Source organism: Pongo pygmaeus, chromosome 1 (assembly GCF_028885625.2).
Source record: "Pongo pygmaeus isolate AG05252 chromosome 1, NHGRI_mPonPyg2-v2.0_pri, whole genome shotgun sequence".
Classification (NCBI taxonomy): Eukaryota; Metazoa; Chordata; class Mammalia; order Primates; family Hominidae; genus Pongo; species Pongo pygmaeus.
Genome location: NC_072373.2, coordinates 23545280 through 23570089, shown reverse-complemented (window position 1 = coordinate 23570089; position 24810 = coordinate 23545280). Strand labels below are relative to the sequence as shown.

The window sequence follows — 24810 nt, the reverse complement described above, 5'->3', positions numbered from 1 at the left end:
ATGGGGTTTCACCATGTTGGCCAGGCTGGTCTCGATCTCTTGACCTCGTGATCCACCTGCCTCAGCCTCCCAAAGTGCTGGGATTACAGGCGTGAGCCACCGCGCCCGGCCTAAAAGACACCCATTTCTACAAGCAAATGTTTCAAAGCAGGTACATACACCCCAAACTCTCTGCCCTGGCAGAGCTTATTTTCTGAGGGGAGAGGGACATTTAATTTAAAAAAAAGAAAGTATGATAAGGGGTAATAAGTACTATTAAAACAAAACAAAACAAAACAAAAAAACCTGTCAGGACCTGGCACGGTGGCTCACGCTTGTAATCCCAGGACTTTGGGAGGCCGAGGCAGGCGGATCACGAGGTCAGGAGTTCAAGACCAGCCTGACCAACACAGTGAAACCATGTCTCTACTAAAAATACAAAAATTAGCCAGGCGTGGTGGCACGTACCCGTAGTTCCAGCTACTCAGGAGGCTCAGGCAGGAGAATTGCTTGAAGCCAGAAGGCGGAGCTTGCAGTGAGCCAAGATCGCGCCACTGCACTCCAGCCTGGGCGACAGAGCAAGGCTCCATCTCAAAAAAATAAAACTGTCGGCTGGGCGCGGTGGGAGGCCGAGATGGGCAGATCACCTGAGGTCAGGAATTTGAGACCAGCCTGGCCAACACAGTGAAACCCCGTCTCTACTAAAAATAAAATCAATCAATCAATCAATGAATAGCTGGGTGTGGTAGCGTATGCCTGTAGTCTCAATTACTTGGGAGGCTGAGGCAGGAGAATTGCTTGAACTCCGGAGGCACAGATCGCAGTGAGCTGAGACGGCACCACTGCACTCCAGCCTGGGCGACACAGCAAGGCTCTGTCTCAAAAAAACAAACCAACCAACCAACCAGTCAGGAAAGAAAGTGATGGGGGTGGGGGTTGCATTTTAAACGAGTGAGAGGTGAGAGAGTCTTCCCTGGGGACGTCTGGGGAAAGACTGTTCCCGAAGGAGGGACAGTCAGTGCCACGCTGGGGGAGCACAGTGTGTTTGGTTGGTTCAGGAAACAGCAAGGAGGCCCCGGGGGCTGCGGTGGAGTGAGGAGGAGTAGATGAGGTCAGACGGGGAGAGGCGTGCAGCCTGAGAGGGGATTGCCGGCCACTGCAAGTGCGTGGACTTGTATTCCAACGCTGATGGAGGGCTCTGACAGATGAGTGACATCATGTGGGGTGCACCCCCAAATGTTTTACTGATCAGACATGCACAATTAATGTTTGGAGGCTGGAGGGCTGCAGAATAAACTCCATAACAAGCCCACTGTTTCCTCACTGAGGCTCACAGTTGGAAGAGGAAGCCTGTGAGCCATCTTGAAAGTTAAGTACCAGCTTGGCAACACAGTGAGACCTTGTCTCTGCAAGTAATTTTTAAACGATTAGCCAGGCAGGGTGGTCCCAGCCCGAGCGGTGGAGGCTGCAGTGAACTGTGATTGTGCCACTGTACTCCAGCATGAGCTACATAGCAAGACTTCATCTCAAAAAAAAAAAAAAAAAAAAGCAGAACTTCAACAAGGAGAGATGGGACATACCAGGCTAATTGCCATTCCTACACCACCCAGTAATTGGACCAAATGATCTACTTGATCTACTTGGTAAACTGAGGGATCCAGCACTACGGTGTGGTGCAATACCCAGTATCACACTCCTGTTTGCATTGAGCATTTGTCTACAACTCCTAATTCCTTACTACTTTTTCGCAAGATGCTTTAAAGTCTGTTTGTCACCCCCATGCAAATTTCAGCTATGCCTCACAGCTTAATTCATAAAATTAAACAGATACCGCAGTCTGCCAGATGAGGTCACCCAGCCCCGCACCAGCAAGGCCAAGGTTAGGACTCACAGATCACAGCTCTCGCACTTGTTTCTGCACCTCTGCCAGCCTGGCATGTAAGGAGTCCCCACAGGAAAGACATCTGACTGGTCATAAAGCTTTTATTTTCATATATTCCACTTATCACAAGGGAGGCTGAGGGAAGGGCAGAGCATGCTAAAAGCCCCAAGTCCTCTCAGCCTCATTTGGCTTTGATTCAGCTCTGTACACTTGTGTTTGGATTAAGGTAGACAGTTCTGCTGTGCTCACTGCCTTGCCTTAGATGTGTTCTAGAGGGGCACTGCCTAATACAGGAGCTGAAAGTCACACAGGGCTATTAAGCACCTGGAATGTAGCCACTGTGAATTGAAAAGTGCTGTAAGTGTAAAATACACACCAGACTTCAGACTTAGCACAAAAATGTGAACTATCTCATTAATAATTTTCTATTACTTATTGAAATATTTTGAATATTTTTGGGTTAAATAAAATATATTGCTAAAATTAATTTCACCTGCTTCTTTGTAATTTTTTTTTTTTTTTTTTTGAGATGAGGTCTCACTCTGTCACCCAGGCTGGAGTTGCAGTGATGCCTTCAAAGTTCACTGCATCATTGGCTGGGCGTGGTGGCTCATGCCTATAATCCCAGCACTTTGGCAGGCTGAGGCATGCAGATCACTTGAGGTCAGGAGTTCAATACCAGCCTGGCTAACATGGTGAAACTCTGTCTCTACAAAAAATACAAAAATTAGCTGGGCATTGTGGTGCGTGCCTGTAATCCCAGTTACTCAGGAGGCTGAGGCAGGAGAATCACTTGAACTCGAGAGGCGGAGGTTGCAGTGAGCCAAGATCATGCCACTACACTCCAGCCTGGGCAGCAGAGTGAGATTCTGTCTCAAAAAAAAAAAAAAAAAAAAAATTCACTGCAGCCTCCAACTCCTGGACTCAAGCAATCCTCCCACCTCAGCCTCCCAAGTAGCTGGAACTATAGGCATGCACCGCCACACCTGGCTAATTCTTTGTACTTTTTAATGACTGAAAGAAAATGTAAAATTACATTATCTGGCTCATATTACATTTCTATTGGACAATGGTGTTGTAGAGCATTCCAACAGCTTCCATTTACTGAGCAACTACAAATTTGCTAAGCACGGTGCTAGGAACCTTACATACTACTTTAATCCTAACATCCCTAAAAGTAGATATGACCCCATTTAATAGCAAGAGCAGGAAACTGATGCTCAGAAAGGCTATGGAGCTTGTCTGAGGAAACACTATTAGAAAGGAGGAAAATCAGGATTTAGACCCAGATCAATAACTCTAAAACCCTTGCCCTAAGGCCTCCCACACCACATGGCCTGTATTCCAGGGAAAACCGAAGTATAACCATGCACATTCTTTCCTTCAGCTCATCAGTATTATGTGGGGGCCATCCTGAATCAATGACCTATGAATGGTTTGAGTGTAGGCTTACTTTATAGAGCATCATTAATTTAGTTTTTCTCAAAGGAAATCTCATGGAGGTGAATGCAAAGAAAAAGTAGTACCAAACACACCAGGGATGAGACTGGCACTGACTGAATCAGAGATCCCTCCCAGAAACAGGCCAATAGGCAGGTGGCTTGCAGCAACAGTGTGGGTGGCACAGGGCCACCTGGAGTCCATAATATCCTTTCCTGTATTCTAGTTCAGGCACGCAAATAAGGCCGTAAAGTTTAAGTCAACGTCTTTAGGATTTTGATCAGAACCAGCCTAGAATTAACACCTGGTGTTCCTAGACTTTCTCAGGGGGTACTTTTCACCTTGAAAATCACTAACAGGTGCTGGCTTAAGATGGTAATCTGAGCATATTTGTTTAATTCCCTCTTGCAAACTCCCATTTGAACTGACAAAAGGAATATAATGAGAAAGCTTGCAGTATGAGCACTAGAAGAGGAAGGAGGAAGGTAGCTATCTCCAAATCAAAATGTGTGGGTGAGTGAAATGGACCCACAGCAAAAGCCCATTAGCATCCCCACGCACAGATCAGTGAGGGCTGGAAGAACTACAGCCACCTAGGAAGAGTGGCAAGATGGTCAGTTTCTGCTCATCAGCAGCCTCCTTACTTTTAGCCTTTAATGCTACAAGAGAGGGGGCAATTACAAAACTCTACAGTCTTTTCATTTTGCCAGTCAAGGTCTATTTGCCTGCAGGGAGCAGGGCAACGGCTGCTCACACTCCCATGCTAAATAAAGCAGGGCCCAGCTAGAGCTCTGGCAACCTGAAGAGGATAACCAGGCCAATTAGGAAAGGGGCACTGGCCCAGCCAGCTTCACGCTGCCACAAAAGAAAGAAATTCTTTGGGCATGGCTGCCTTAGTCTCCCAAAGATGAACCTCTGATCTTGTAAAGTAAACCTTCACTACGCTGGGTGCGGTGGCTCAGGCCTGTAATCCCTGCACTTTAGGAGGCCGAGGCAGGCGGATCCCAAGGTCAGGAGATCGAGACCATCCTGACTAATACAGTGAAACCCCGTCTCTACTAAAAATACAAAAAAATTAGCCGGGTGTGGTGGCACGCGCCTGTAGTCCCAGCTACTTGGGAGGCTGAGGCAGGAGAATGGCATGAACCCGGGAGGTGGAGCTTGCAGTGAGCCAAGATGGCGTCACTGCACTCCAGCCTGGGCGACAGAGCAAGACTCCGTCTAAAAATAAAATAAAATAAAAAAATTTAAAAAAGTAAACCTTCACTAAATGTTTCCCTTCTCCCTTTGGGTGTGCTTTTTAAGATCTAAACAGGCACCCACATAATTTGAAGAAAACTGTTTCCAACTACCCAAACTAGAAAAATAATCCTCCCTAAGTAACAGAATATACTGTGGCAGTCACGAAAATACGCCTCTCGGATCTCCTGCTGTGGGGAGCATCATTCAGTGATGCTCTGGGGCCACCGGGTTCACACTCCAGCCACACTTTCTGGGGACTCTTTATAGGCAATGAGCACAGTGCAGGTACTAAGGCAGGCCCATTCTGCCAAGATGCCAACTCCTCCAAAAGGCAACTTTGGCTTGAAGACTCTCCATCAACTTAGCTATATTACAGAAATCATCTGAAGAACACAGAGAAGCGTTTGGTGGAAAAAAAAAAAAAGACAGAGACTCAGAGACTGAGACCGAAGCTTATAGTATATTTATAACTGAAGTCCCAGGAGAGAGAAAACATGGGTCAGGAAAAGATCTGAGGAAATAATGGCTGACACTTTCCTATATTTGATTAAATGGCATAAGTTTAGAGAGCCAAGAAATTCATCAAACTCCCAAGATAAATACATAGAAAACCACACCTGAAAGCTGCCAAAGAGAAAGACGGATTCTATAAAGGGAACAACTATTTGAATACCCACTGATTTGTCATCAGAAACAATGAAGGCCAGAAGACAGAAACAAGATCTGTAAAGAGATTCTTTTTAGTTTTTGAGACAGGGTCTCACTCTGTCACCCAGGCTGGAGTGCAGTGGCATGATCTTGGCTCACTGCAACCTCCACCTCCTGGGTTCAAGCAATTCTCATGCCTAAGCCTCTCGAGTAGCTGGGATTACAGGCACGCACCGCCACACCTGGCTCATTTTTTTGTATTTTTAGTAGAGACAGCATTTCATCATGAAGGCCAGGCTGGTCTTGAACTCCTGACCTCAAATGATCCGCCCGCCTCAGCCTCCCAAAGTGCTGGGATTACAGGCCTGAGCCACTGCACCTAGCCAAGAGATTCTTTTTAAAAAAGAGAAAACTGGCCAGGAGCGGTAGTAATCCCAGCATTTTGGGAGGCCGAGGTGGGTGGATCACAAGGTCAGGAGTTGAGACCAGCCTGACCAACATGGAGAAACCCCATCTCTACTAAAAATACAAAATTAGCCGGGTGTGGTGGCACATGTCTGTAATCCCAGTTACTCGGGAGGCTGAGGTAGGAGAATCGCTTGAACCCAGGAGGTGGAGGATGCAGTGAGCCGAGATTGTGCCATTGCACTCCAGACTGGGCAACAAGAGCGAAACTCCATCTCAAAAAAAAAAAAAGAAAAGAAAAAAGAAAAAGAAAACTAATTTGTTGCAGGAGACACAAAAAATGCTACAGAAAGTTCTTCAGGCTTAAGGGGAAGGCTATTAGATCTTCAAGAAGAAATGAAGAATATTAGAAATGGTAAATATGTGAATAAATAGAAAAGATTTTATTTTTTCCTCTTAATTTCTTTAAAATACATATCATTATTTAAAGCAGAAACTGTAACTTATGACAGGACTTACAATATTTAAATATGTAGATTTAATATGTATGACAACTACAGCATAAAAGACAGGTATGATAAATGGATGTACATACTTACAAGATTTCTACATTTTATGTGAAGTGGCACATCAACTCTAGGTAGACTGAAAAATTAAGAATGTATATTGTGATCACTAGAACATCCAACTTAAAAAAATTATTAAAACAGTATAGCTAAAGAGCCAATGAATTAAAATACAATTATAAAATAACCTTATCTAAACAGGAAACATGTAAAATATTAGAAACCTATTAATAATTACATTTAATGTTAATAAACTTATTAAAAGATACAGAGAGAATAGATAAAAATGCAAGACTCAAGTATATGTTGTTTAAAGAAACTACTTTAAATAGGCACAGAAGCACAAAGTAAGTTAATAGAAAGAGGTATACTGTGCAAACACTAAGCTTAAGAAGGCTGCAGTGGCTATATTCACATAAGATAAAGTAGATTTTAAACCCAAATGACCAGAGACAGAGGGAAATTTCATAATGATAAAATGGTCAATACATTAGGAAGACTTAAGTTATTAGAGCTTCATACAAAAACTGGTAGAATTTAAGAAATAGACAATTCCACAATCGTAATTGAAGATTTTAACATCATTTCTCAGCACCTGATAGAAATAAAAAAATCAGTAAAGACATAGAAGATCTGAACAATACTATCAACCACTTAATCTCATCGATATTACAAAACATATTAACCCAACAATTCAAACTACATATTGTTTTTCTTAGAGACATGGTCTTGCTATACACTGCCCAGGCTGGTCTCGAAATGATCCTCCCACCTCAGCCTCCCAAAGTGCTGGATTACAGGCATGAGCCACCACACCTGGCCTAAAATACGCATTCTTTTAAACTGTGTGTGGTACATTCACCATGACAGACAATATATTGGGTCATAAAACAAGTCTCAATAAAACTAAGAGGACTGAAATCAGAAAGAGGATATTTTCTGACCTCAATGGAATTAAAGTAGAAATCAGCAACAAGAAGATATTAAGAGGAAAAAAACCAAATGTTTGCTCATCAGACAACCCACTTCTGATAATCCATGGGTCAAAGAAGAATTGAGGGAGGAAATTAGAAAATAATCAGAGGCTGGGCATGGTGGCTCACACGTGTAATCCCAGCACTTTGGGAGGCCAAAGTGGGTGGATCACCTGAGGTCAGCAGTTCGAGACCAGCCTGGCCAATGTGGTGAAACCCCATCTCTACTAAAAATACAAAAATTAGCCAGGCCTGGTGGCTGGAGCCTGTAATCTCAGCTACTGAGGAGGCTGAGGCAGGAGAATCGCTTGAACCCAGGAGGCAGAGGTTGCAGTGAGTTGAGATCGTACCACTGCACTCCAGCCTGGGCGACAAAAGCGAAATTCCATCTCAAAAAGAAAAAAAAAGAAAATTAGAATTGAATAATAAAAATACGACATAATAAAATTGTAAAGTCGCAACTAAAGTAATGCTTAAAAGGAAATGTATAGCTTTAAATATGTATTTTAAATAACGTCTAAGATCAATGACCTAAGGCTTATCTTAAGGAACTAAAGAAAAAAGATCAAAGGAGACTCAAGCTAAATAGAAGAAAGAAAATAACAGAAATTAATTATATAAACAATTGAGAAAAATAAAACCAAAGGTTGGTTCTTTAAAAGTTAAATCGTCGGCCAGGCGCGGTGGCTCACGCCTGTAATCCCAGCACTTTGGGAGGCCGAGGCGGGTGGACCACGAGGTCAAGAGATCGAGACCATCCTGGCTAACACAGTGAAACCCAGTCTCCACTAAAAATATAAAAAATTAGCCGGGCGTGGTGGTAGGTGCCTGTAGTCCCAGCTACTTGGGAGGCTGAGGCAGGAAAATGGCATGAACCTGGAAGGCGGAGCTTGCAGTGAGCCGAGATCGCGCCACTGCACTCCAGCCTGGGCGACAGTGTAACACTGTCTCAAAAAAAAATAAAAATAAAAAGTCAGATCAGTAAAACTGATAAACCCCTACCCAACCTGATTAGGAAAGTGAGAACAGAAATTACCAGTGTCATAATGAAAAGGAAATTATCAACACAGCTCTTAAAGACATTAAAAGGGTAAGAAGGGACCATTATAAATAACCTTATGTCTACAAATTTGATAACCTAGGTCAAAAGGATAGATTCTTTGGATAGATTCATTACCTAAATGACACAAGATCAAACCAAAAAATGTGAATAGCCCTATATTTACTAAATACATTATAGAAAACCAGACAAAGAAAATTTAAGGCCCAGATGGTTTCAGACATTAATTCTACAACCCTAACAAGGAAAAAGGGGATAGTTAGAATTGGGTTACTAAAAAAGTAGCTTTTAATATCAACAGGAATACTGGTCAAGAGTCCACATTATGCAGGTTGTAAATGGTAGACACTATAAAGAAATAGGAATCAGCTCTGATGATACTCATTTTTTCTTCCCTTTCAAAGGCTTGGCAAATAAAGCCGGGTCAATTTGCTCCTTTGCCAGTCCTCTGACAGAGAAGAGTCTTGCTGCCCGCTCCTGCAGAGTGCCCCCACATTTCAGTCCAAGGGCCATCAGTTCACATTTGAGCTTCTCCAAACCCAGCAACTCCAGTTCTGCAACAGAGGTGAACGCCAATAAATCTATAGTTTCCTTATCAATAACCTGAGGGAAAAAAATAAGAAAATATTTAAAACAGGCTCCTTCCTCTGAATAAAGACTCTTTAACTGTCAACTACATTTCTTGAGAAATTTTCATTTAATTTGCCATACCTTGCAACTGAATTTTAATCATCATCCATCCACATGTTAGTCCATAAGTATTCTCAATACACATAATAACTAATTTTTCATCTATACATTTAGAAACAAGCATTCAGAACAGTAACAGAAGTATAGCATTCCCAAACAGATTTTTAATATTGCTCTTTCTTTTCTGATTTTTCTAGTAAACATCTAAACAGTAAAATATAGCCAGCCTATCCCCACACTATTCCCACAGAAAAGAGCAGGTACTCCTAAAAGCTTAATGAGAATCCCATGCCTCTGAATCTACTAATTCCATAATCTTAATGCTTTCTATTCTAATTGAGTAATTAAAACTACCTGTCAGAGCTCTCCCTTATATAACTCAACAAACTCAAATGCTGTTCAATAGACTTGCAACTGTTCTACCCACCAAGTGCCTTTATAGACTTTAAGACAAAATTAGCCTGTAATCCCAGCCCTTTGGGAGGTGGAGGCAGGCGGAACACTTGAGATTAGGAGTCCGAAACCAGCTTGGTCAACATGGTGAAACCCCATCTCTACTAAAAATACAAAAATTAGCGGGTGTGGTGGTGCTTGCCTGTAGTCTCAGCGTGCCTGTAGTCTCAGCTACTCGGGAGACTGAGGCAGGAGAATCACTTGAACCTGGGAGGTAGAGCAGAAATCACACCACTGCAATCCAGCCCGAGCAACAGAGTGAGACTCTGTCATTTAAAAAAAAAAAAAAAAAAAAAAGACAAAATTAAATACTGCTAATGATGCCTTGAAAAGAATGAAAATGTTCATCTTTGAGTGATTTTTTATATTCAAAGAATAACTTTCACAGTTTTAAAATATTAAAGAGCTCTGGAGACATATTCTATCTTTCTAGTTGATCTTTGTTTTCTTAAAAAAGCTGTTTTGTTAGATTTCTGGGAGTTAACCTTGGCTTACTTATGACCAAATTCTAAAATACCACTTATGTGTGTTTAAAGAATCACAGCTGGTTGTCAGGAATACAACAACTGTTACTACAACATCAAGAACAAAACTCCATGGCTAATACTGAAAAATATCAGGTTTTATCCTATGATTCCTTTTTTATTTTTCTAAGACTTCAGTCAGGATAAAGCTCTTACTTGTATACACATAACACAAAAATTACATGCTTACAACTCCAGAGATTGTAAGGACCTTAGCATAAAAAAATTCCAATATTCTCACCAGAAAGGGCAATTTATGCATTTTTACTTACTTACTGGGGGCAGGGGAAGGTGCTGGCTAAACAAATGGTAGGTTTTGTGTTTATCGAAGGAAATTAAGTAGTTTAGGTTTCACCTCTTCTAAAAAGCAAACCATTAGATCAAAGAACAGAGATTTTTGCTGGAAGCCAGTCTATTGTAGATAGTGAAAAACCAACTTTTTGAGAGAATGTACTATGAAAATGCCTTTTTTATTTTATTATTATTTTTTGAGATGGAGTCTCACTCTGTCGCCCAGGCTGGAGTACAGTGGTACAATCTCATCTCACTGCAACCTCTGCCTCCCAGGGCACAAGCCATTCTCGTGCCTCAACCTCCTGAGTAGCTGGGATTACAGGCGTGCACCACCATGCCCGGCTAATTTTTGTTGTTGTATTTTTAATAGAGACAGGGTTTCACCATGCTGGCCAGGCTGGTCTCGAGCTCCTGACCTCAAGTGATCTGCCCACCTCAGCTTCCCAAAGTGCTGGGATTACAGGCGTGAGCCACCGCGCCTGGCTGAAGATGCCTTTTTTAAAAGGCTGACTGTGGGTACTTAAGATTTAATGATAAATTTAAAAGGAGGTTCCTCTTCTATACAAGAGGTTTTCACATTCAGCTGAAACTATTGTTCAAGCTATCCTCACATTAGAAAAAGCTGAGTAGCAATTTAGTGACAGGAAAAATGAGCACATTTCATCAAATCTAAAATGCCATCTATCGTAATATACCCTTATTCATGTATTACTAAGAATAAACAATACCAATTAAGTTATAATATGTTATACACATCTCATTTTAGACATGCTAAAATGTGGAAAACATGCAACTTACAATTGATGCAATATGGAATCAAGGACACCACCTAGTGGCAACATAGTATAAATGCCAGAGCTTAAAAAGAGTCTTTTTGGGGAATAAGGCAAGCTTCACCATAATCTGTACTTCTTAAAATCAAATAAGCCTTTCACTAAGCAGCTGAGGGGCAAAAGTACATTTTCATTTTAATGACTTATTGTGGAGATTAAATTGATTTGGCTCTAGGTATCAACCCCAAAACATACTTACTGCGTTTCCTGGCTGGCTTTCCTGCAGTTTGGCAACGGCAACGTTTTCCCTTTCTTCACATGCTACCTCAGCAACTCTTTCCCCATCAGTCCTTTCTTCTGTCTCTTTATCCTTATTCAGTCCAGCCCCAGTGGGTTCCTCTTCTATGGGTTCTCTACTCTCTGCCTTCTTCTCCTGGGTCTCTTCTGTTTCTGTAACCATCCTGCTTTCCATGTGATCTTTGGACTCCCCCAGCTCAGCACATGAGTCTTCTGAAATATGCCTCCCAGAGTCAGTCACCGGGATCTGCAGTTGTTCTGGTGATCCAGGGTCTGTATTCACTACTCTCGCCCTCTGAGAACCACTGGGAAATTTTGCTGCCATCTCGACACCACTGCCACCAATTTTTGGAGCATGGAAACCCATTCCTGAAGTGCTTGGTGCTTCTTCACTGTCATCATCTGAACTCTCAGAGCTGGACCCTTCTGCAGTCTCTAGTCCCTCCATGCCCAACCTGTCAGAAGCAACAGAAAGGTTTAACAGCGTTTGTAGCTTCTATTTAAAGCAAAGAGTTGGCTGGGCGCGGTGGCTCAGGCCTGTAATCCCAGGACTTTGGGAGGCCAAGGCAGGCAGGTCACGAAGTCAGGAGTTTGAGATCAGCCTGGCCAACATAGTGAAACCCCATCTCTACTAAAAATACAAAAATTAGCCAGGTGTGGTGGCATGCGCCTATAGCCCCAGCTGCTCAGGAGGCTGAGGTGGGAGAATCACCTGAACCCGGGAGGCAGAGGTTGCAGCGAGCCAAGATCGTGCCATTGTACTCCAGCCTGGGTGACAGAGTGAGACTCCGTCTCAAAAATAAATAAATAAATAAAGCAAAGAGTTATAGTTTGTTCAGGAAACAGAATCTGTTTCTGCTAGCTTGAGATGGAGAAAAGGCAAATTTCGGAAAAAGATATTCCAGAGCTTATAAACAGAAGGAAAAAACATTTCAATGAGACTGGAACCAACTGTCCCAAAGATCCAAGAGGATCTCCTTTCTAAAGTTCTGAATCTCTAAAAGCAAAATTGATTTTGCTTAAAGCTTTTTTCCCCCACATTACACTACCTTCAACAGTTGGAAATTAGATAAAATAATAAATAGTTGGCCGTGCGTGGTGGCTCATGCCTGTAATACCAGCACATTGGGAGGCCGAGGTGGGTGGATCACAAGGTCAGGAGTTCAAGATTAGCCTGGACAATATGGTGAAAACCCGTCTCTACTAAAAATACAAAAATTAGCTGGGCCTTGTGGCGGGTGCCTGTAGTCCCAGCTACTCGAGAGGCTGAGGCAGGAGAATCACTTGAACCAGGAGGCAGAGGTTACAGTGAGCCGTGATTGCACCACTGCACTCCAGCCTGGGTGACAGAGCAAGACTGTCTCAAAAAAATAAATAAATAATAATAATAAATAGTTATAAAGAAAATCCATCCAGGCATGGTGGCTCACGCCTGTAATCCCAGCACTTTGGGAGGCTGAGGTAGGTCGATCACTTGAGGTTAGGAGTTCAAGACCAGACTGGCCAACATGGTGAAACACCATCTCTACTAAAAATACAAAAATTAGCCGGGTGTGGTGGCACATGGCTGTAGTTCTAGCTACTGGGGAGGCTGAGGCAGGAGAATTGCTTGAATCTGGGAAGCAGAGGTTGCAGTAAGCCAAGATCGTGCCATTGCACTCCAGCTTAGGCGACAGAGCAAGATTCCGTCTCAAAAAAAAAAAAGAAGAAAAAAAGAAAATTCTTCGGTGCTGCCCCTTGATTTGATTGGTGAAAAAAATATATAAAGAAAATCCTAGGAACAATTATTCTGTTTTACAGAGGTGTTGCCCAATAATAAATATTAATACACACACACACACACACACACACACACACACACATTTACAAATCCTATGCTTGGGCTGGACGCGGGGCTCAGGCCTATAATCCCAACACTTTGCGAGGCTGAGGCAGGAGGATCACCTGAAGTCAGGAGTTTGAGACCAGCCTAGGCAACATGGCAAAACCCTGTCTTCACAAAAAAATTAAAAAAATCTGCTGGGCATGGTGGTATGTACCCAGCCCCAGCTACTCAGGAGGCTGAGATGGGAGGATAGCTTAAACCTGGGAGGTCAAGGCTTCAGTGAGCTGAGATCGTGCCACTGCACTCCAACTTCAGCAACAAAGTGAGGAACATGTCTCAAACAAACAAACAAAAAAAACCACCTATGCTTTATTAATAATTACTCAAACCCAGAAATTACCCAGATGTCTACCAAATGGAGACTGGATAAACAAACTGTGGTACATTCATACCATGAAATGATACTGAATAATAAAAAAGAATGAACTACTGATACATACACTACCATGGATGAATCTCTAAAGCTTTATATTAAGTGAGAGAAGCCAGACACTAAAGGCTATATGACATCCTAGAAAAGACTAAACCATAGTAACAAATATCACACCGGTGACCAATGGTTGCCAGGGTCTGGAGGTGGGGAAAAGGGACTTAACTACAAAAGGGCACGTGGGAACTATTTCAGGTCATTAAAATACACTCTATCTAGATTGTGGTGGTGGTTACATGACTACATAGTATACATTTTTCAAAAGTCATAGAACCAATCAACCAAAAAGGGTGAATTTTGCTATATATAAATTATACCTCAATAAACCTCATTAAAAAAATACAAACCACAGGTAATGTCACCACCCTTTCTCTTAGGAACATTTAATTCCCATTTCAGAAAGAACAAACATTGTATGCTGACCTCATAGTGTTATATGATCTTTGATTAATAATTATCTGTTTATCCCCAAAGGGGACAAACTTATTTTCAAGAACTTGGCCCAAGGGAAGTCACTGGCAACAAGAGGACCAACTAGAGGGACAAGAGAACTATCAGAAAAATGGACAAGAAAAAGTACTGCTGTGCTTTTTACCCTCAAGTGCGAAAGTGGTGAAGAGAAGTCTGGCAAAGTGACCAAAGACCTCAATGATGACTGCGAAAAACCACAGAAAACAACCACCTGGAAAGTACAGCTTGATTTCCACCTAGAATTTCTAAAAGTTAAACCCCTTCAACACCAAAAAAGTAATTCAAATATAAAGCTATTTTTATGTTTCAGTGTAAGGAAAAAATTCATCCTTTACATTCAATTAATGGCATTCACAGCAGAAACCATCACCAGTATGTACAATGTGACAATCACTGAAACCTAAAGCCTGAAGCACTCTGGAAATTTTCTGAGCTCCCACCAAACATTACACAAAAATGTGTTTATGCCAGATAAACAAGGAGGAAATGTCTCATGCCAGTCCTCAAAGATCAATTGGGAACAAAAGTAAAACACTTACCAGAAGCATCTCCTCTTTCCCGCACTGGCTTCTCTGTCTGTTTGAGATTTAGTAGGCCATTGCCGTTTCCGATTCTCACTGATTTCTGCTGAAACCATCTTGCTGGAGGCAGCCTGCATACCTAACCAGGAATTTTAACAACTCAGTTTCTACTATAGGGACTAAGTTTAAAGAAATCATAAATAACATGGATTGCAAAAAGAGCTGCAATCTACAGCTCCAGATTTAAATTTCTTAAGATACCAACATTTTATACAGTTAATCTCAAATTTACACAGATTTAAAATAATAAACATTCTAGTCTAGGAGCAGATTTTTTAAAGCACCATTGCACAATTTGTAACTTTGAGACTGACAAGTTCATACCCAGCCCTCCCCAAACCTATTTATCCCTGCATTAGTTATTTCCACACACTTGTCTTTTTCCTGTTATGTCATAACCTTTTTGACGGAAAAAGATTGTTTCTTATTCAATTGTTCCCATACTAGGCCTGCCATGTTTTGGATGCTAAAAACAAAAGTTAATGAGAATCATTCACATTAAAAACTGACTTAAAACTGGCAGCAAATTCTTTGAGATCTAAACATCTTCTGAAGACTTAGCTTATCCCTAAACACAAACAAAAAAATGTTCTTACCTGGGGCCCATGGCCCCATGGAATTCAGGGGTTAAATATGCCAAATGTTGGCTGGGGTCATGCCTGTAATCCCAAGCACGAGGTTAGGAGTTTGAGACCAGCCTGGCCAACATGGTGAAACCCCGACTGTACTAAAAATACGAAAATTAGCCAGGCATGGTGGCGCGTGCCTGTAATCCCAGCTACTCTGGAGGCTAAGGCAGGAGAATTGCTTGAACCCGGGAGGCAGACGTTGCAGTGAGCCGAGATCACACCATTGCACTCCAGCTCTGGGCAACAGAGCAAGACTCTGTCTCGGGGGGGGGAAAAAAAGCCAAATGTTGTGTATGTGTTCTTTTTTAAAAAATATACTGTGTTCATTTTTGACGATAAAAGTTCCAAGGTTTTCATCAGATTCTCAGACATCTGTAACCTAAAAAAAGCTTAAGAACTGCTCCTTGTGTGTAGTGTACAGCAGTCTGAACAACTGGCTTCAGGGGTGCCAGCTGAACACACTAAGGAATCCTCATTCTCACCTTTGAGGACGGAATCCTCCAGACGCTCAGCCATCTCATGGCACTGCTGCTGGTAGTCAGGGCTGGTGAAGCAGTGCTTGGGTTCTACAAGCTTCCGCTGCAGTCGCTCTAGCCGTTTCTGCTCCTTTTCAGCCTCTCGCTCGGCTTGTTGTTTTACCCATTCAGCCATTCTGGGGATGAGGGAGGAAGAGATATAACTGAACAGATATATTACATATACACTTTTATATATAAAATGTCTCTGACAAATTAATGCACTTGTTCATACTGTGATATTCTCTTAGAAAGGTGAGCCATGCTTACTACTAGCATATGGTACTGATCTTAACTTAATCCCAAAGATAACTATTAAATTATGGAAAAGGTTAAATCTGATAATAAATTTGGATGTAAATATTTTAAGTTTCCATTTCCAATATGCGTGGCATATGTATAATCATTACTGATAGGAAAGTATATGTCTCTCTTCAAAAACAGAAAAAAAGGTGGGCATCTTACGCTTTTTCATGATTGACATCGCGTAGTCTCCTTCCACTGAGATCCCGACAAGCTTCTCGATTGGTTGTCTTCTCAATCTGAGCACCAAGTGCTCGGAGCATAGATCCAAAACCTGAGCAGACGTATTTGGAGAAAGCAGGTTAAAATGTGTTCAAGGACGGATAAAAGCAGAATTTGTGAAAACAATCTATATCACAAGATTAACAATGATCTCTACTTTCTTCTTTTTTTTTTTTTTTTTTTTAAGAAAAGATGAACATCAAGGTTCTAATTCAGGCAGCAAAAGTAAAAAGACTGATTTAACCTCATGCCTTTCACCTTTCATTTTATAGTTCTGAGATAAAATACCTAGCCTTCCCAAACCTAATTATTTATCCTTGTGTTAGTTATTTGCATACAGGTATAATACCTGTACAGCTAGAATATTTAAAAAGCTTTACCCAGGCCAGGCGCGGTGGCTCATGCCTGTAATCCCAGCACTTTGGGAGGCTGAGGCAGGCAGATCATGAGGTCAGGAGATCAAGACCATCCTGGCTAACATAGTGAAACCCCGTCTCTACTAAAAAATACAAAAAATTAGCCAGGTGTGGTGGCGGGCGCCTGTAGTCCCAGCTACTCAGGAGGCTGAGGCAGGAGAATGGCGTGAACCCAGGAGGCAGAGCTTGCAGTGAGCCGAGATCGTGCCACTGCACTCCAGCCTGGGCAACAGAGCCAGGCTCCATCTCAAAAAAAAAAAAAAAAAGCTTTACCCAATGACAGAGATCCCAAGATTCTCAGATTACGAACTTAAAAAGTATATAGTGAGACTTTTCAATGAGTTTAGAAGGAAAGGCAATTTTAAGCTCTCACTGGCTGATACAACATGCTTCATTCATTCATTCTTTTTATCCCCCCTAAGAGATGGGGCCTTGCTTTGTCATCCAGGCTAGAGTGCAATGGCTTGATGTAATCAAAGCTCACTGCAGCCTTGAACTCCTGGGCTCAATGGATCCTCTTACCACAGCCTCCCAAGTTGCTAGGATTACAGGCGTGTATCGACGCAGCTAGCTAATTTTTTTTTTTTTTGTAGAGACCAAGGTCTTACCATCTTGCCCAGGCTAGTCTCAAACTCCTGGGTTCAAACTATCCTCCCACCTTGGACTCTCAAAGTGTTGGGATTATAGGAGTGAGCCACCATGCCTGGCCACATGCTTCATTCTTTTTTTTTTTGAGAGAGTCTCACTGTGTCGCCCAGGCTGCAGTGCAGTGGCACAATCTCAGCTCACTGCAGCCTCCACCTCCAGGGTTCAAGTGATTCTCCTGCCTCAGCCTCCCAAGTAGCTGAGATTACAGGCGCCTAACACCACACCTGGCTAATTTTTATATCTCTAGTAGAGACGGGGTTTCACCATGTTGGCTAGCCTGGTCTCGAACTCCTGACTTAGGTGATCCGCCCGCCTTGGCCTCCCAAAGTGTTGGGATTACAGGCGTGAGCCACTGTGCCCAGCCCATGCTTCATTCTTAATGATACAATTTCAAACAGCTGGATATAGTCTGAGATGTCAGCTCTCTGAAAACCAAACCAAATCACTGTAGATTTTGAGAAAGCTTAGGGATCACATGTTACTACATTAGGAGAAATACCACGAACTGTTTATACTGTTTTCCCTCTGTTATTTTCTTTCTTAGTAGTTGTGTTAAACAAACAAAACCTTAATCTGCCTCAACTTGTAAACAATTGTGTTTCCTAAGGTAACTTTAGACTTCCTTTGGAACTACAAAAACGAGACAAAATCCTGATTAAAGCAGAAGGAGATTTAGAAAAAAAACTCTTTATTCAGCAAATTGAACAGAATAATGGCCATCTCTCTTCATCTAATTTTCCCCAAAGTTTTAGAGCCTAGGTTTCCTAAGAGCTATCCAGCTGAAGAAAGTGGGAATTGTATCATACAATATTTCTTCCTCGACCAAAATAAAAGACAGCCTGGGCAACATGGGCAACATGGCAAAACCCCATCTCTACAAAAAATACAAAAATCAGCTGGGCATGGTGGCGTGTGCCTGTAGTCCCAGCTACTAGGGAAACTGAGGTGGGAGTATTGCTTGAGTTCAGGAGGTCAAGGTTGCAGTGAGCCGCGATCGTACCACTGTACTCCAGCCTGGGCGACAGAATGAGACAGTGTCTCAAAAGAAAGAAAACAAAAGAATAAAAGAGAAAATGCCCAAAATCAGGTTAAGTAAATAAAAGAATTCATAAGGCAAAACAATATTGGCATACTAAAGAGACTAAGAAGTTTGTTAATTTAATACCATGGCTGAAGACAGCAAACGTCAGCAGCAGAATATGAAAATAAAGACTGCAAATGTGCTACAACTAAGTAGTCAATGTTCACGTCCTACCTCCTTTTCCACCGCAAAGTCTGGGTTCCAAACTATAAACAGCTCCATGCTGCACTGTGTCACTGGTGTAAATGAGTGCTCCATTGCATTTCACAAAGAAGTTTTCCACTGGAACATTCTAGAGACAAATTTGTTTTTTTAATGCCTTCTATGAGATAATAACCTAAGTTTGTTACAAGAAGGGACCTAGCTGTCTTTTTATTACTCTGGTTACAACAGAGGGTGTTCAATTAATATTTGTTGAATTGAAAATGTAAACTACTAGGAGAAAAAGTCATTTCACATGATGCATTTTGGGTATATTTTTTTCCCAATATTACCTAATCATCACATATAGAAGAAACTTCAGTCTTTGTGGTGAAAACAAAAACTGCTTCTTCTTCTCCGACAGGTAATTTGAGTCAAGGTAGAAGACTATGCAGGACTCAGATTAAACAACTGTGGAGGTCCCATTTTCTGACTTTCTTAAACAGGTAAAATTAAATTGAACATCAAAAGTAGTCCTCAATCCTAAAAAGTGCAAGTAGGAATAAGTAGTAGAGAAGGAAGGAGTCAAGAGTGTGGTTTTTAATACACCAATATAAGTACACCATAGGAGACATAAAAACATGAAAAATGAGCAAAAATGAGCAAAGTTGCTGAAGGCAGCCTAAGATGCTGGGCAGCCCCAGATTCTGTGTAGCTGCCCAAAGCCTACGTGAATCAATACTCTCAGCAGTCCTGTAACCCAGTAAAAGCCCACTCTGGACCAAGGAAATACAGAATTACCAAGCAGCACCAGGCTGGTGGATGTATGGAGACTGAGCTATGTGATTATAGTTCTCTACCACAGTCACTGCCCAGATGCCAGGGCAGAACAGGTGGAGATTTGGATTTATGTTGTCTGGGATTCTCCCAGACAAATATAATGGCGGGAGAGAGGAGCAAGGGAGCTCAGGCTATTTGCAATGAGGTAACATGAATGACTATTCTTGTCTTTAAAATACTGTCTACCTTAAAGAGCTGTTGTAAACATGAAATGAGATATGTAATACATTTTGTATCTGTTTAATGTTTACACATTAGAAGCCTTTTGTATGTCTAATGGGTATGGTATTTCTAAATAATTTTAAAAGATATTAATATGAAGGCAGAAAGTATACACCATGAAAATGATGTATACTTCATTTCCAAACAGAATGGCTTATTAAACAAAACAACTGATCAACAAAATTGCATTTTCTACTTAAGATTCTTGTCAATGAAGTCACAAGCAGAAAAAAGGATACAACATTTAGACTCAATTTAACTGCTTTTAACCATTTGTGCATTGTAAAGTGCTTCAAACACAAATTATCATGTGTGTTTTAGCACAATCAGCCTAAGACTATCAGAGATAAACCTGTCAAACTTACTGATTCACTGCAACGAGGGGAACTGCACATCAGGAGTCATGGGTATCTCACCAACCCAAAGAAAGGAGTGTCATTATAAGATTTGGGGCTAGGGTGGAGTTGAGGTGAAATTTACAACAAGCAGTGTTTAAACAGGTTCAAAATAAAGCAGGACTGTATATAAAAACGTCAACATCAGATCTGGATTGTGAGGCTCCTCTCTCCTTGGAAACTACAAATTTAAGATAAATGTGGAAAGTTGTGTCCAGAAACCCTTAATGGGAAGCTCTGACCTGGGTTGGAAATCAAGAATGCTTCTCTACAAGGCAAGAGTGGGAAGGTTCACTCTTATTGAGAGAACTTCAAACAGCAAAATTTCTTATATATTCTATGGTTTTTGAGACCAAGGTTTCTCAGTGAATAAGAAAGCAGCAGACCTTCGTGGGGGTCGTTATGACATTATGACACATCACCATTTCCTGTTAACTGTGCAGCTGTACATCGGTATAGTGTGGGGGAAACAAAAACAAAAAACAAAAACTTTGCAGCTGGCTTTATCTGTGTCTGTTATCCCAGCCTGATGAAAAGCAGAGCAGATTTTTATTTTCTCAGTGGGAGTTAACACTAACTTCATCATGTCTCAGAATAGTTTTGTTTTTAAAAACATAGGTGTGAACTTGAGCTATTCTTACTTGTTCCAGTATCTCAGCAAATACTCTTTTGTGTTTCTATTCATATTTGCTATGGTCATGTTCCTTAAGTTTCTGACTGAATCCACTCATTTATATTTCTTTATATATATTTTTTGAGACCGAGTCTTGCTCTGTCACCCAGTTTGGAGTGCAATGGCTCAATCTCGGCTCACTGCAACCTCCACCTCTCAGGTTCAAACGATTCTTCTGCTTCAGCCTCCTGAGTAGCTGGGATTACAGGCGTCTGCCGCCATGCCTGGCTAATTTTTGTGTGTTTTTAGGAGAGATGGGGTTTCATCATGTGGCCAAGCTGGTCTCGAACTTCTGACCTCAGGTGATCTGCCCGCCTCGACCTCCCTAAGTGTTGGAATTACAGGCGTGAGCCACCACGCCTGGCCTATATTTCTTGCTTCCGATTTAAAAATTCTTTTTTCCAACATACCTCATGATTAAGATCCTATTTTTTCTGGTTTCACTTTGGATCAATTGTCAGCAAGTTTGAAAACTGTACTCATAGGCCGGGAGGAGTGGCTCAAGCCTGTAATCCCAGCACTTTGTGAGGCTGAGGTGGGCGGATCACCCGAGGTCAGGAGTTCAAGACCTGGCCAACGTGGTGAAACCCTGTCTCTACTAAAAATACAAAAATTAGCCAGGCATGGTGGCAGGCGCCTGTAATCCCAGCTACTTGGGAGGCTGAGGCAGGAGAACCACTTGAACTCAGGGAGGCAGAGGTTGCAGTGGGCCGAGATCACGCCATTGCACTCCAGCCCGGGCAACGGGAGTGAAACTCCGTCGTGGGGGTGGGGAGGGGGAGAAAAGAAAACTATACTCATGAAATAAGAATTACTTTCAAAGGAATTAGAATGCAATTGTTTTCATGGTCAAAAACAGTTGTGCTTACAGTTTTTAGACTGGATTACAGAGCAGGAAGGAAAACATGGAAAGTGAAAAACCGTATTATTTGCAAACACACATTGCTTCTTCACGGAATCGATCCAAGTCTCTTAAAATTTTGGTTTAGACTGCAGTGTTAACATTTGTTAAGCTTATAAATAGTAAGCAGAGGAAATAGCCGAGGAAAGCACGGATGAGGTGCGGAAAGAACAGAGTTCTAGATCAAGTGCCAACATTAAAATTAGATTCAGGGAAACCACTAAATTCTTTTGACAACTGAACAGGTTTAATATCTTATAGCTGGTAAAAGCTTACTTACTTGAGAGTTCAGTAAAAGCTCACCTGTAACTTTGGAAGTCCCTGGTAGGTTTTCACAAATATGCACGGACAAATGAGACCATCAAATGAATAGTGAACACTTCTACATAACAGGCCCTAAGAACTCAGGCCCTCAACAGGACACACGTGAATGCTTGGTCACAACGAGTGACCAGAAGAATCAATTTTCCTTCCCAATCATCCTTTGGCCTGGGTTTGGATATGACATACTTCTCTAGGCTGGGGCTAACAAGGCTGCGTGATGAGTGGACAAAATACACGTCATATAACCATAGTAAGAAGGTGAAGACTGGAGCCTTAAAAATCAGCCGGCCCAAATGCCAGAAGACCATTATATTTACGGATAAAGAAAGAGAAACAAAGTATTTGTAACTGTGAGCGGGACTAAGTGCCTGTAACAGTTTTTTTCTCCCTCTTGGTGGGGAGGCAAAACCACCACCACAAAAGAAAAGCAAAGGAAGGTCTCAGTAACAGTTCGAAGCACCTTAACACTGAGGAACTCTCAGCCTCAACGAGTGAAAACCCCAGAGAATAGAAGTACCCCCCCCCCCGACCCCGCCCCGGACAGACCTACTCCGCAACCAGCGCTGCCACCTGTCTGCCTCTTTCTGCTTCCTAACAGGAACCGAAATCCTCACCTGATCTTGGCAGTGCCGGTGGATAAAATCCCGGACAGTGCAACGAGCCGAGGCACACCGCACCGCTTTGCACCCGAAGCCAGGGCCGCGAATCCACACCAGCGCCGCGGCCTCCGCCATGTCAACGACTACCCGAACCTCAAGCCTCCCCGAGACACCAGGCGCCGCAACTCGCCCGGCGCATCTTGATGACGCGAAGCATCTTCCAACGCCCCACCCCTCACGCTTCCGTTCACCCCTCCCCTCCCCTGGGGCGGGTCAAGTGAGCCGGGCGGGCGGGCGGCGCGGGTTGGGGGAGGGGAACAGGAAAGGCCTGGCGGAGGCAGATAAGGCGGCAGAGCACGGGGCGAGGCGTTGCTAGGAGAAGTTGCTAGGGCGGGGCTCGAGGGACCGGCTATAAAAGGCTGGCGCTGGGTTGGGTTTTGAGCTTCCTGGCCGTAAGCGATAAGGCTCTAACTAAGTACTGCCTTGTGCTGTAGGTTTTGGCCCTTTTCCTCACATCTGTGTAGTTATTTTTGGGTCGCGGAGAATTGTGGCCCGAGAAGGCTCTGCTCCTTGAGAGTGTGGGGAGAGAAGCTGCAGTCTCGGAAGCGGTTTTAGGGGGCCGCTTCCTTGGCCTGGAGGAGCCCCCCAACCCGAGGGGGCAAGGGAAACGACCCCCAGGAGGCCCCTAAACAGTGGCCCGCGTGGTTTCTCCTCCAGGTTTACAGAGCCTTCTTTTCCCCTCCAGAAACAGCCAACCTCCGGGTTTCTGCCTGCCACGCACGGTTTATTCTTATTTCCGCCTGTTTGTGCTCTGCGTTATCTCCACTTCAGCTCTGTTTTCAAAATATTTCACAGCAAGTGGGCTCTTGTGAAAGTCAGTGACAGGAGTGACGTTTATAGTCATGCTGCTTCAAAAAACCCTAGCATAACTTTTATTCTGCACCATGGAAACACACTCGAACAGATTTGCATAACGTAACCTTAAGGCTCAGGGAATACGAAAGAGTCCCTTAATATTTAATAGAATGAGATTATGATATTTCTAAAACCCTGAACAATTCAAAAGCCACCAGTGTGAAGATAGGAGGGTTATTTGGAGATATCTGTGCCTGCTAAACACAAATGCATCGGCCCACAGAATTGCCTTTTCTGCTGCTAAAATGCTTGGCAAATGGAACTCCTAGCTGAGGGGGTAACAACAAAAAATTCAGAAATCGTTTAGCGGTGGCAGTATGTGCGAAAATGGAATTCCAAGGCCTGGGAAGTTAATAGATTCAGTGGTCTGCATTTCACACACGAGGGAAAGTTGGGGAGAGAAAGGGCCTCCATGGGGATGCCAGTAGATAAAGAAAAATTACCAAAAAAATAATAATAATAATAAAGATAGATTGTACTGGCCGGGCGCAGTGGCTCATGCCTGTAATCTAGCACTTTGGGAGACTGAGGCGGGCGGATCTCGAGGTCAGGAGTTCGAGACCAGCCTCACCAACATGGTGAAACCCCATCTCTACTAAAAATACAATAATTAGCCGGGCGTGGTGGTGCGCCCTGTAATCCCAGCTATTCAGGAGGCTGAGGCAGGAGAATCGCTTGAACCCGGGAGGCAGAGGTTGCAGTGAGCTGAGACTGTGCCACTGCACTCCAGCCTGAGCGACAGAGCGAGTCTCCGTTTCAGAAAAAAAAAGATATATTGTACCTAGGAAGCAGTATTTCGGAAAGGTGGTGCCGTGGCAACCCTGGGGCGTGAAGGTGTCACCAGGTTACATGTAAGCCGTCCAAACTCCAGAAACCTGAAGTCCCTCTCCAGTCTGCTCCCCAGCTCTCTGTCCTCCAGGTTCCTGAAAAAGTAATCTACAGATCTGAGCCTTAAGCCACTTCTTTTTTTATTTGTGATTTCTTCCTTCTGGTGATCAAAAATGACTATTTCAAATAATAAATAATTTTTTTAAATGACTATTTCAAAGGTCTGAGATCCTGTAAGTAACTGTATAAAGATAAGTTTGGGTTTCCAAAACATTTTTTGTGTCAGGATAATGCTTCGTATCTTGTGAGGAATGATTATGATTTGTCTTTTCTTTCTTTCTTTCTTTTTTGAGACACTCGCTCTGCCACCTGAGCTGGAGTGTAGTGGCGCAATCATAGCACACGCAGCCTTGAACTCCTGGGCTCAAGTGATCTGCCACAGACTCCAGATGGAATTACAGGTGCATGCCACCACACCTGGCTAATTTTTAAATTTTTTGTAGAGACGAGTTTTTCGCTAAATTGCCCAAGCTGGTCTTGAACTCTTGGGCTCAAGAGATCCTC

General features: G+C 42.7%; 1 protein-coding gene across 2 annotated transcripts; it reads right to left on the bottom strand.

The window, feature by feature from the left end:
- Nucleotides 1-6018: 6018 nt before the first annotated feature.
- On the bottom strand, nucleotides 6019-23842 carry SDE2 (SDE2 telomere maintenance homolog). Of its 2 annotated transcripts, XR_008504634.2 has the most exons (8): nucleotides 22519-23842; nucleotides 18583-18700; nucleotides 16204-16315; nucleotides 15706-15875; nucleotides 14553-14673; nucleotides 11190-11682; nucleotides 9482-9605; nucleotides 8666-8799 (listed from the first exon to the last, which is right to left on the bottom strand). XR_008504634.2 is itself a non-coding variant. In XM_054501978.2 (7 exons), exons 1-7 carry the CDS (start codon nucleotides 22636-22638, stop codon nucleotides 8578-8580), a joined length of 1356 nt encoding a protein of 451 aa, XP_054357953.1. In that variant the 5' UTR covers nucleotides 22639-23842; the 3' UTR covers nucleotides 6019-8577. The 2 variants fall into 2 exon arrangements, 1 of the variants encoding a protein (XP_054357953.1); XM_054501978.2 differs by lacking the exon at nucleotides 9482-9605 and having other exon boundaries at nucleotides 6019-8799.
- Between the last annotated feature and the right edge of the window lie 968 nt (nucleotides 23843-24810).

Bases quoted from the DNA above. Each gene is read 5' to 3' on its own strand.
- SDE2 (XM_054501978.2), bottom strand. From the start codon at position 22,638: ATGGCGGAGGCCGCGGCGCTGGTGTGGATTCGCGGCCCTGGCTTCGGG. The intron at 16,316-18,582 runs GTAGGACGTGAA...ACGTCTGCTCAG, and splicing joins ACTTTGCGGTGGAAAAGGAG to GTTTTGGATCTATGCTCCGA. The intron at 14,674-15,705 runs GTGAGAATGAGG...ATTCCTGGTTAG, and splicing joins GGAGGATTCCGTCCTCAAAG to GTATGCAGGCTGCCTCCAGC.